Below are 13180 nucleotides of genomic sequence, written 5' to 3'. Positions count from 1 at the left end.
GGAGGGGTTTCTTAATTAACGTTCTAGTTCACATATCAGCTTTGAACACTGCCTCCTAGCATTTTGGTTCTGAAATGAATGAATTAGTTCTGTGAATGTACTGGTAACACTATCAGTGCAAATGCTCTTCAGTTTTATTAAAATTATATTTTTGCCAATGCAAGATGTTTATTGGAATTGTTTTAAAAGATGAAACAAACACTAGAGGGTAAATATTCAATACAATACCTAATTTCTAAAAAAAACTGCACACTTCCTAGCCTACATACACTTGGCTGATTTTCAAACACAGGACCCCCCTCTTACACTATGCTTAACTATCACCATGTTCCAAGCTATAGACTCTATCCCCATGATTCTATACATGGCACCCAAAATTGAGCACCCAGGTTGCGTGCACATCTTAATTGAGTAATGATCTGTTAGTAGCAATAATTGGGCACTAATTGCAATTAATTGGCTCCAATTATGATTTACATGTGCACCTTGCTAAGCGCTAATCTATAAAGATCTATGTGCAAATCATTTAGTGTACAACTGAAAAGGGGGAGGGGCATGGGTGGGTAAGGGAGTTCACTAAAGATGCATGCAGTATTATAGAATTTGGAGGATTCACGCTTAACTTACATGCCAGGATTTACATCAGGTTTCAGGTCGTATAAATCCCTTCGCATTCTGGTGCGAAGCAGTATTCTATAATCGGCGTACAACTTGGAGCATCATATATAGAATAGCGTTCCATGTGGATTTTTCCAGTGCTCAAATTTGGGTGTCATTTAGTGAATTCAGTCCTGTTTGTATGCTTAAACCATGTTGTAAAATATGCATGTTAGTGACATAATTTTAAAAACATTAACACTGGCATTCACAAGCCTCATTCGCCACTTCACAGACAAACCCAAGTCCAATGACACACATGAGGCAATTATATTTTTCAAATTGGCAAGACACTGGCCACAGCTTTATTTATTAAACATTAAATTTACAAACTTCTTTACGGCAAAGGCCAGTGGCTATTACTCAATTCTTATCTTCCTTGACCTCATGGTTCCTCTTCTTTTTCTCTCTCTACATTTGTTCCTTCAGTGCCCTGATGTTCTGCCAAGCTATCAGTATCATTTTAAGTTGATGACTTCCAAATCTACTTCTTTACACCAGACCAAAGATCCAGTCTCAAATTTCAGCCTGGATGTCCCACTGTCATTTTAAACTTCAACATTTCTAAGGTGGAACAACTTAATTTTCTTTCCAAATCCTATTCTTCTCTTTCCTTTTTCTTTCTATGTGGATTGCATGGTCATCCTTTGAATTCCCTTGGCTTGTAACTCTGGAGTCATCTTTCATTCCTTTCTCTTCTAAAATACTTCTCAAAAATTTTGTTTCTTCCTCTGTAATATTGCTTGTCTTTTCTAATTGTGCTACCAAAACGGTCATCTACTGTCTTCTCACCGCCTGCTTAGAGTACTACAATCTGCTCCTAGTGGGTTTCCAGCTGTACTATCTTCTTCCATTATAATCTACTGAAAATTCAAATTCAGGACTTATTTTTCCTCAATATCACTATGACTGAAACTGCTCTACTCAAGCCATAACATTTTCTCCTCTTCTCTTTATACCTTTCAAACTTCACATACTTACTTACAAATGCATTCACCCAGCTTCTCAATTACCTATTCCTTTCTCTCCTTACACCTTTCCTTATGGCCTTTGCTTATCTGAAAATCATTCTTATCTGTCCTTTCTCTTCCATAGCTAACTCCTAACTCCACTTTTTCTACCTTCCTGTGCCACATGTCTAGAACTAAATTTCAGAAAGAGACCATGTTATTTCATGTTCTCTTTCTGGTTACATTCAAATCAAATCTAAAACTTGTTGGTAGAATGAAAGACTCATGGAAAATGTATTCCAGTCATATTCAGTTAATAGGTTGAAAATGGCTACCTACCAGTTAATTTTCTTGGCTGTGGCTATCTGGTCATTTTCAGCAGCACTTAATCGGTTATCCTGGCTGAAAATGACCGTATAGCACTGAAATTAAAGCTGGCTATGTCAGAGGCATTCTGGGAGCGTTATGGGGTGGAGTCCAGTTAGGTCCCGATATTCAGACCTAACGGGCAAGATTTAGTGCATAAATAGGACCGCATAAATAGCTGTCCTATCTTTATGTGCTAACCCATGGCCAGTTCAGTTCTCAACCAAGTCACCTCCACCTCTCCTTCCCTAGTCCATTCTGTCAATTCTCCTTCATCCCCTGCCTCCTTTTCTTCGTTTTCTGAAATATCTGAAGAGGAAACTGCTCATTTTCTTTCCTCCTCCAAACTGACTACCTGTTCCTCTGATCCTATTCCCACCCATCTACTCAGCACTGTCTCTCCTAATGTCATCCCTTCTGTCATATTCTCAATTTTTCACTTTCTACTGCAACTGTTCCTGATGCCTTCAAACATGTCGTAATTATACCACTCCTCAAAAAACCTTCATTGAACCCTACCTGCCCTTCCAACTATCATCCCATCTCCCTCTTTCCTTTCCTATCCAAGATACTTGAACATGCTGTTCACCGCCACTGTCTTGACTTTCTTTCATCTCAAGCTATTCTTGATCCACTTCAATCTGGCTTTTGCCCTCTATATTCAACCGAAACAGCCCTTGCTAAAGTCTCCAATGACCTGTTCCTGGCCAGATCCAAAGGTCTCTCTATTCTATCCTGATCCTTCTTGACACTGTTGATCACCACTTGCTCCTTGATACGTTGTCCTCACTTGGATCTCAGGGCTCTGTTCTTTCTTGGTTTTCTTATCTCTCCCATCACACGTTTAGTATATGCTCTGGTGGTTCTTCCTCCACTTCTATCCCACTAGCAGTTGGTGTAACTCAGGGCTCTGTCTTGGGACCTCTTCTTTTCTCCGTCTATACTTCTTCCCTTGCCCTGTTCTCCTCCCATGGTTTTCAGTATCACCATTATGATGATGACTTTCAGATCTACCTCTCCACAACAGAAATTTCAGTATGAATCCACGCCCAAGTCTTAGCCTGCCTGGCTGACATTGCTGCCCGGATGTCTCACCGCCATCAGAAACTAAACATGACCAAGACTGAGCTTCTTGTCTTTCCCCCTAAACCCACCTCTCCTGTTCCCCCATTCTCTATCTTTGAGGATGACACTCTCATCTTCACCGTCTCATCAGCTCATAACCTTGGGGTCATCTTTGACTCCTCTCTCTCTTTCTCTGCACATATCCAACAGACTGCTAAAACATGTTGTTTATTTCTCTGTAACATAACCAAAATTCATCCTTTCCTTTCTGAGCATACTTCCAAATTTCTTATCCACTCTTATCTCCTTTTGCTTAGACTACTGCAACTTGCTTCTCACAGGTCTCCCACTAAGCCATCTGTCTCCTCTTTAATCTGTTCAAAATTCTGCTACACGACTTATATTCCATCAGTGTCACTGTTCTCATATTAGCCCTCAAGTCACTTCACTGGCTCCCTATCCATTTCTGCACCCAATTCAAACTCCTCTTATTGACTTACAAGTTCATTCACTCTGCAGCTCTTCAGTACCTCTCCACTCTTAACTCTCTGTACATTCCTTCCTGGGAACTCCATTCATAGGGTAAATCTCTATCTCTTTTCTGTACCCTTCTCCTCCACTGCCAACTCCAGATTCTGTTCCTTTTATCTTGCCACACCACATGCCTGGAATAGACTTTTTGAGCCAGTACGTCAACCTCCAGCTCTGGCCGCCTTCATATCTAGACTTAAAGCCCACCTTCTTGAGGCTGCTTTTAACTCCTTACTCCTATTCACTTGTTCAGTACCTATGTTTTTTATCATTCCCACCTTAAGCAATTCCCTTATCCCTTATTTGTTCTGTTTGTCTTGATTAGATTGTAAGCTCTGTTGATCAGGGACTTTTACATGTTCAGTGTACTGTGCTGCATATATCTAGTAGTGCTATAGAAATGATAAATAGTAACAGTAGTAGTAGACTATTAAACGATCATGCATTAGCCAGTTAAAACAAAATTCAATGCCCAAACTCGCACACGACCCGGCATTGAATTTACAGTTTTAGCACTGGTGGCGGACAAAAATATGCTGTCTCCTGGCAGCTGCATATTGGCTCAACTATGTCTTCTTACATATATCTGTACATCACTACTAGTGGTTAGAAATGGTATATAGTAATAGTAGTAGAGTAATGAGGGTGGTAAACATTTGGACTTTTGCCCCTCAGTGAAAATAGGTTATGTAAAGTCAAAGTATCTGGCTATATGCACACAAAAATGGCCTTTTCTAAAATATCAACTAGTGTAGAAACATGCTTCATGACATGATGGTACGCACTTTGCTGGTAGGGGTGTACAGGGACGGAGTTCGGGCAGAGTGTGAGTAGAATTCACAAGTACACATGTTGATTATAAAATACACTAATCCATGAGCAAATTTGAATAATCTTGAGCAGGTGTAAATGTCTGTGCCTGCAAGGTAGGAATAATTTTGCTACTTATGCTGATATTTTATAAAGACATATAAGTGCCTAAAGGGCTCATTTTTGAAAGAGAAAAAAACATCTAAAAAGTGTCATAAAGCAGCATTTGGATGAATTTCTTCTGAAAACGTCCAAATCAGAATTTTCAAAACCTATATAGTAAACATTTATCTATGTAATTTGACTGTAGTGCATCCAAATCATGAGGGGGTGTTGGGGGCATGTTGGGGGTGAGCTTAGGGCATTCCTAACACTTGAATGTTTTACAGCCATAATGGAACAAAATAAAAAGGTCTAGGGCTACAACTTCAATGTTTCGGTCTTGACCTGTTTTTAGAACAAATATGGCACAAAAAGGTGCCCTAAATGACCACTGGAGAGAATCAGGGATGATCCCTCCTTACTCCCACAGTGATCACTGATCCCCTCCCACCCCTCAATGATGTAAATAAAAACAGTGCACACCGGCCTTTATGACAGCTTCAGATGTTATAGCCAGGTCTACTAGAGCAGCAAGTAGGTCCCTGGAGTAGTGTAGTGGTCAGTGCAGTGCACTGTAGTGAGGAGGAGCCAGGTCCATATCCCACTCTACCTGTTACACTTGTGGTGGAATGTGAGAGACCTCTCACACTCACCAAAAACTTACTGTACCCACATAAAGGTGACCCCTTCACCCATAAGGGCTATTGTAGTGGTATACATTTGGGAACAGTAGGTTTTGGCTGGGTTTTTGAGGGCTCACCGTACAGTATAAGGGGATAATGGTGAGATGTGTTCCTTGGAACTTTTATATGAAGTCCACAGCAGTGCCCCCTAGGGTGCCCCACTGTTCTCCTGGGATGTCTGTGTGGCTAGTATACTAAGAATGCTGGCTTCTCCTACATCCCAGTAGCTTGGGTTTCTGTGTTTTCACTTGGACTTTCTATTTCTTTGAAAAAGGACCAAAAAGATAAAATGCAGAGAGCACAAAAACATTTTGCATATGGCCATTAAAAAAAAAAAGATAGATATTTAGCTTTTTCAAAAATGGCTGTATTTCCTATTCAGATTTGGGATGTTAAGCACAAAATGTCCAAAGTCTGACTTAGACGTCATATTGAAAATACCCCTCTATGTGTCTTTCTAGAATAGTGCATAACTTCGTACCTACTTGCCTTCTTAAACCAGATGCCCTATTATAAAATTAATCTCGTTAATACCTGCACAGTAAGTTTGGGATACCATGCATGGGCCTTTGAAATATCCCTCCTGGATTTTCTATCCTATTTTTCTACTTCTCTAAATGCCAGTAAACTTAACATCTTCCTACAAACTTGAGTATGCTGTTTGTCACTACTGAGACCAGAACAGCTGCAGAGAGAGACAATACCATTTTGTTTTCTGAACTACCATATTTTTAAAAATGATTTTTTCCCCAATACTCTAGAATATAGCAATTAGGCTTTGTCATGCTGATTTAAAAACATAAAAGATATCAGCCGTAAAGAACCATTTGGCCCACACAGTCTGTCAGTTGATTCTTCTGCCTGTTCTGCTATTAGATGTCTTACTTGATCTGTGGTCTTTTCCCTCTTTCTGCCACTAGGGACCAGTGCAGAGTGATTTAATAATTAGGTGCCTAGTTTCAGGGAGTCAAAATGTGCCTGCTTTAAGTCTAGTGTATAAATAAAACTAGGTTCATTAGAAAATATTGGTGTAGGTGGCCAAAAACACATCTTAATTTAAGGCATGATCATTTACACCTGCTATACAGCACATCTACATATTCCTAATCAACACATGTACTTGTTTATACACCTGTGCTCCGTCCAAACTCCACTCATGCGCATGCTCACAGTGAAATGTATACTTTTACATTAGCCAGTGTTTTTAAGTGGTCATATGAACATTCTTGGTGCCTAAAACTATAAAATTACTCCCTTTATGTTTATTTGCCATGGATGCTTGAAGTCTGCCATGTTTTAGCTCCTATACCTTGCTCTGAATGTTGTCTCCAGATGTACCACTCTTTTGGTGAAAAAGTATTTTCTCACATTCCTTTTGAGCTTCCCTTCCTTAAGGGTCTTATGATGCCCCCCTTGTCCTTCACTTTTCTTTAAATGTTTCCTTCTTGCCCTTTATTGAAATATACTTGATATTAGCCAATATCTTCACTTGTGTCTTTCCTCTTGAGTACATCTATAATTCCTTCAAGAAGGCAAGACTCAAAGCCCTTTCTGTGGTGTAAAAAGCATTTGGAAAATAGCCCAACCTGTCTGCAAACACTGACTGCCATCCAATGCTAAACAGCTTGATATCACACTTTTTATTTCGGAAGTGTTTTGGGCTCCTAGCTCTTCAATTGCTTATTACCAATTGTACTCCCCTCCTCCAATTCAAACTCATTTTCACCTGCCTAGATCACCTTGCTTTGTTCTATGCATCCAGTGTTCCTCCATTTCTCCATTTATTCCTCCTCTCTACAGTTAGGTTTACACATTGATCCCCTAGGTATCAAACAGCTCAGTTTGTAAGTTGAGTTGTGTAGCAGAAGTAGAAACGAGTGAAAACTCAAGAATGAAGTCAACAGGTGCACAGTTGCAGCTCTGAAAAAAGTGCCATTAGATACTAACTGCAGAGAAAGAAAGTGACAGCACCTAGGCTGTTCTATGAAAACACTTCAGATGCTACATTTCACAAAGGCACACAGAATAATTGAATCTGAATATTGCAAATATTTGCAGCACAAACAACCACATACAAATAGTTCATACCAGGAATCAATGGTTCTATTTTTGAGCCTTGAAACCTTATGGAAAACTAAGGTGAAGTGCAAGACTGACATATTCAAATGTATTTCTAACCACATCTCTGGCTTTATATGTGATATACTAAGTTACCCACGAGACGTGGAAATAGTTCAGATGAAAGCAGGCTTAGATCATTCTCATGTTCTTACTCTCTATTTAAAAGCAAAAGTCTGCTTGGCAATGATAAAGGTACCCATTGGCCCATAACTGTCAAATAACTCATATATGCAAGTCGAGTGATATATACCGAAGTAAGAAAGAGAAAGGCAGTGCAGTAGTTTAAAAGGCATTTGACGTGAAATTAAGCTGGCTTAATATTTAAGAGACCACAAAAATACTGCATGCAACTTACATCAGGGAGGTAATGAAATCTGCCCACTTAATTGTAGATAGTGGAAAGACTTTATAGAAAAGCAAATGAGCATTTAGAATAAAACTCAATTATTTCATCTTATGGTGGTTGTTCTCGCTATGTGATAGGCAGCTTCGTTTGAATGTGGGAGTTTGTAGAAGTCAACAACATTTATACCTGGTAAATAGAGATTAAAATAATTTTTACTGTGTCCAAAGTATTAGTCTGTCATTAAACGGGAATGCTTAGGTTGGATTGCTTTGTGATTTTACTTTTGCAAATTTGAAATTATTTTGTTATTACCTTATTTTTTTTTTTGAAACTTTAGAAAAAAATTGTTCTCTCTTTCTTGTATAGACGTTTAGTGTACAATACTTATTGCTAGTCTTACCAAACGAGTTTACTAAACATTCTAGTATACACTGAAGAGAGCAAAAGCAAAGAAATCAAAGAAAAAAAAATTAAAAGAAACGGGAAGGACTACATGCTCATACTTTTTAAGGCAAAACATGGATTATGGACAATAGGTACTACTTACCTGTTTCACGTTAGTGAATCCAGGCAAACTTTTTCAAAGACAAGTGTCCGATGTTTTTAAGACCTGCAGTTCCCTTTTCAGTAGGAATTCTCACCAGTGCTGCTATGCTTTTCCCCTTTTGCTCTGTCCTTGGTACCTTCATCTTTCTCCTTTCCTCTCAATGATGTCTTTTTAGTTCCTATGGACAAGCACACTGGATAGGAGAACCTTTTTTTTTTTCTCTCTCTGCCTTCACGTATGTGGGAGCATAACTCCTCCCTTTCATTCTATTTGTTAATCTTTGTTAGTGTAACAAGGTGGGCATTTACAAACCAGCCCAACAATAGCAAATCCGACTTCCTCAATGACTAACTGTCCCCGTGAACCGCTAGGTTTCCAGCAGCGCTGTCACTCTAGTTTCCCCCAAGATGATAGAAGCTGAAGGGCTGTTAGTTATGTAGTTTCCACTGTGTGGCATAAAAGGAGCTTGATTTCTCAGTAGTCACCGCCTGAGCAGAAGGTGATAGTTAGAACATATGATCACAGCCCAAGCTATTCTCTTCCCTTAGCAGTGTCATTGTACAGGCAGCCCGAGTTACAGATACCCATGTATTTATTTCCAAAGTAAACTAAAGTCCTTCAGAGCTGAATATATTTGCCTGACATTTTAAACAACAGTGATTTATTCAAATAAGCATCTTGATCTTTTTACTATTCATTTCCTAAAACTTATGTTCTACAAAACCTTTCTGCAATTAATGAAGGAAAAGAATCATATTTTCAGTATCATTCAGTTATTGACTGTCTGTTCTTTAGAAAGAGTTAGAGATAATGTACACATATTGTGAACACCAAACTCAGAACACCCTAGAAAACACGCGCGTGCGTGCGCGCACACACACACACACACACCTCTATCTATCTATCTATCTATCTATCTATCTATCTATCTATCTATCTATCTATCTATCTATCTATCTAACACTTTATGTGCAACTGGCCATACATAGTACTTCTGACACTTCTAAAACTCTTCCTAATATCTAAATGTTTAGGTTGCATGATACTTATCACTTTAAATATTGATCTGTTTTCCCAGACGTTAATTAAAGTTTTTTTCTTAGCTTACAACACATGGTTAAGTATTGCTGACCCAAGGGAAGAACAAATTAAACTTCTATACTTGCTTTTAATTTAGAGTGTAGGTCATGCTTTCTTGGTCATATTATGAGACCCTTTATCATTAATATATGATGCTGTAAAGCAAAGAAACACTGCCATATGGATGCCTGCCTTACAGATAATACATTTGTTGAGAAACTGAATAACCTGGCAGTGTCAAAAACTAATAAACTGTAAATACAGTTTTCAATTCATGGTCAAGTATGCAAAACTTATGTGTGTAAATGCATCTTTGTATTCCAGCGGGAAATGCCACATGAACTGAAGATTTTTTTTGTTTAGCTTGTGAGAAAATATCAGGGTTCAACTATCTCTAAATATCCCACCATTTTTGTGGCTCAGAAATTTTGTGGAATATATCATAAAGCATATTTCAAATTGAAAAACAAAAAGAGACAGGTTTATCAGCTCCCCCCATTCTCCTTTTACAAGAAAGTTGAGAAGAAATTATAATATGTACAAATAATTTAATTTTCTTTGGAGAACTAACACTATAATTGATAAATACTACTCAATAAATAATCAACTGCAAATCAAAATGAAACCCCCTCATGGTATATCATGCAATATTATACTACAGAAAACCTATTTTGAAAAGTGAATAAAGGCTACAGAATTGTAATGGTTATTTCTGCTTTACCTGTCACAAACTGCATTATTTTTATCTATTTGTATTGAGCAGGAGATCTGATTTCTGAAGAAGGGGCTGTAATTTAACAAGCAAGGACCTATCAAGATGAATTTGATAAATAGTTTCCTTCTGTCTTCCTTGACTGCAGTCATCTTCTTATGGAGGTTGATGGACACACTGCATTACTCCATATAATAATTGATAGATATTTTTCATTGAGAAAAGTAATCAGGTTTTTTTTGATGTCTCCCAGTCAGATTGGAGATGGAATGCCTCTTGGTGTAAATCTATAGCATGGTGAAGTAAGTGTGACATTTATAATAGCCCACGAAAAGGGTCAGTCAGTTCCTTTTTTTTTGCAGATTGTATCAATTTCTCTTGTTTATATGATATGGTTCAACATATTTTATTTCTTTCTTTCTGTATTCAGCCCATCTTAACACGAGTTACAGGGCAACTTACAATCAGCACAGCAAGACAAAAAGGTTTATATATTTGGAATATATTCTTAAGATAACACAGTTGCTGCGGTCCCAATATCTACCATTTGGAAGTTAAACTTTTTATATGGTGTGTAAAGCAACTGCTAGAAATATATAAAAAAATATATGTTTGCTAGCTTTGGCTACTTCCATGTTTCTGGTAGATTTTTGTAATGTCCATGAAGAGTTTTCACTGTTCTGTGTTTTTTGTTTTATATTAGTGATGGTGCGTTCAACTGCATTTGAGTTTCCATCTCTGTCAGAAACTCACATTTGGCTTAACTTTTAACTGCAGAAACACTAAATATAATGCACCTTTGTAAGACAATAAAAAATATACTCCACTCAGATCTTTTTTTATTCAGCTCAGCCTCTCTTAAAGAGATAAACCTGAATTGGACATGTTGTATATTCCACTTGACAGAACATAACACGAAAATAATTGTGACATTGAATTTTGATTCCCAGAAAAGAAATAATACAATACAAATTTTAATATGAAAAACCATTGACAATGTCAATAATGTACATACAATATTTATTAAGTGTGAGTCCCTGAATATGCAACTTCAATTTTATTACATAGAATTATTTTGCTTTTTATTGTACAGAGATATACAATATTTCACACACATAAATTTTACCTTAAAAAGTCCTTCTCACAATACTTCAGCAAAACATTTTGGACAATTAGTGATGTTATTTAAACATATAATTTAGTGATATACCCCTTTGTTCATTGAACTTTTTACATAGTGTTTAGGAAAAGCAGAATTAAAAAACCCAAAACAATTAGACCTGAAGAAAGCTGTGACATCATGACTGAGGTTAAATTTAAATATTGCACATTGGTACATCAACAATAATGCTTTGCTTCAGCTGTTTGACCAGCCCAGGTTAACTATATTCATAATCAGATGAGTCTTCTTCAGAGATATATCTACCTGTCTGGTCTCTACTGTAAGAGTCTGTACTATTTTCCTGCATACCCCCAACCATATTGTTGTCTTGGTGTTTCCTTTTGCTTTTGCGTTCTTCCATTTTGATGGTATCATATAGTCCTTTGGGTCCTTCTTCTAAAAGAATGTTACTCTCTGAATGAGAGGGTTTCATTTGGCAGATATTTCTGAGAAAAAGAAGAGCAGGCGCATAAAGTACATTAGCAAGACCCATACCTAGATTAAGTTGGACAAAGCCCATGGTATGCACAATTTGACCAGCAACTATAGGTCCCAGAGCATATGCTATACAGTAGGAAATATCAGCTATAGCATAAACACTTCCATATACTGATACATGGCGCAGGTCTACAAGCAAGGCAAGAGTGGGCAGCAGGGCAGTGTCTACTAGAGCAATTCCAAAACAAATGCCACATAATGGAACAATGAGCTGTCCAAAATTTCTGCATGCTGGTACTGTACAGGAGCTTGCACCTATAATGACCATTCCCAGTGCCCCATAAAACCACTGGTACTGAGGGTATCTGCCTGCAAGTTTAACAGTTATATACACACCAAGAACATGTGGGAAAAAAGCTGGCAGCCAGGTTAGTCCCATCTCCCATTCTGAGGCATCCATGGTCTTTTTCATCCACGTTGCTATAGTTGGTTCAAGAAAAGCCAAAGGAATATTACATGTGGTGAGTGCTCCAGCCACTACAGCAATGTAAGGGTCAATCATCAATCTGTGTATGGGTGTGCCAACAGGCATATTTTCTCTAGTCCTTTTAGTGAAGGGCTTGATAATAGTCAATAACAGTATGCCATCCATAAAACAAATGCTGGCTAGGACAAGGAATGGCACCCTTTTCCCTGCAAACTGATATAAAATGCCTCCGAAAGGGGGTGCTGCTAAGCTTCCAAATGAGATGAATGCCAGGGCTATGCCCAGAGCTTTACTTCTCTCAGCCTCTTCTGTGTATTTATCAGCAATCATAGCTATCCCAGAAGTATCTGCAAAGGCAGATCCCAGTCCTTGGAGGCTTCTGGCTGCGAACAAAGTAGCATAATTCTCAGCAAAAGCAAATATGACAGTGGAAAGGAACATAACAGTCAGCCCTATTAACAGAGGAATATCATAGCCAACCCGATCTATGAACGTGCCACTCAGGGGATTAATTAAGAGCTGCAGGATGGCTTTAGAGGCAAAAAGGACTCCGATTTTGATATCCTCATTTTCTGTTGGGTACCCGACCCTCAAAATAGGTTTGCTGGCATTTGATGAGGTTTCACTAACATTCAGATGCTGTTCTTGGTTCCCTTTTCTAAATGCCAGGATGTAATCGGGAATGATGGGCACAATCACCATGTACAACATATTATCCAGGAGCAATGCTATACAAACGATGACCAAGATAAACCTTCTCATGTGGTGGACATCGTGCATGGCAACGCCAATCTGCTTAGTTCTTTCACCCATTGCATCTGAAAGTTTCTCTACAGCCGTTTTGGCTCGTCCTGTAGCGACATCTGCATCAGTCATGGTGACTTTTCCCAGACTTCCACAACCCAACACACAAATGCCTCTCCAAACGAAAGCCGCCTTTTACCTCGTTTAATGTGAAGCCTGAGCAAAGCAGGCACTTTCCTAATTAGACATGGGTAATTGCTCTTTGGCAAAACCTGTAACAAGAAAAATAAAATTGTCATCAGTAGGATGATGAATTCTGGTTTCTTTCTTCTCTTTTAATGTATCTTATAGTATATTGTTAGTTTTCACTATGACTATA

General features: G+C 38.3%; 1 protein-coding gene across 1 annotated transcript; it reads right to left on the bottom strand.

Moving 5' to 3' along the window:
• Positions 1–11125: 11125 nt before the first annotated feature.
• On the bottom strand, positions 11126–12933 carry SLC18A3 (solute carrier family 18 member A3). The gene has a single exon (XM_030204881.1). The coding sequence runs from the start codon at positions 12931–12933 to the stop codon at positions 11350–11352; it is 1584 nt and encodes a 527-aa protein (XP_030060741.1). The 3' UTR covers positions 11126–11349.
• Between the last annotated feature and the right edge of the window lie 247 nt (positions 12934–13180).

The sequence above is a fragment of the Microcaecilia unicolor genome, chromosome 5, assembly GCF_901765095.1.
Source record: "Microcaecilia unicolor chromosome 5, aMicUni1.1, whole genome shotgun sequence".
Classification (NCBI taxonomy): domain Eukaryota; kingdom Metazoa; phylum Chordata; class Amphibia; order Gymnophiona; family Siphonopidae; genus Microcaecilia; species Microcaecilia unicolor.
This window is presented reverse-complemented; position numbering and strand designations above follow the sequence as displayed.

What these genes read in the sequence shown, in the direction of transcription:
- SLC18A3 (XM_030204881.1), bottom strand. Translation starts at nt 12,933, where the DNA reads ATGACTGATGCAGATGTCGCTACAGGACGAGCCAAAACGGCTGTAGAG.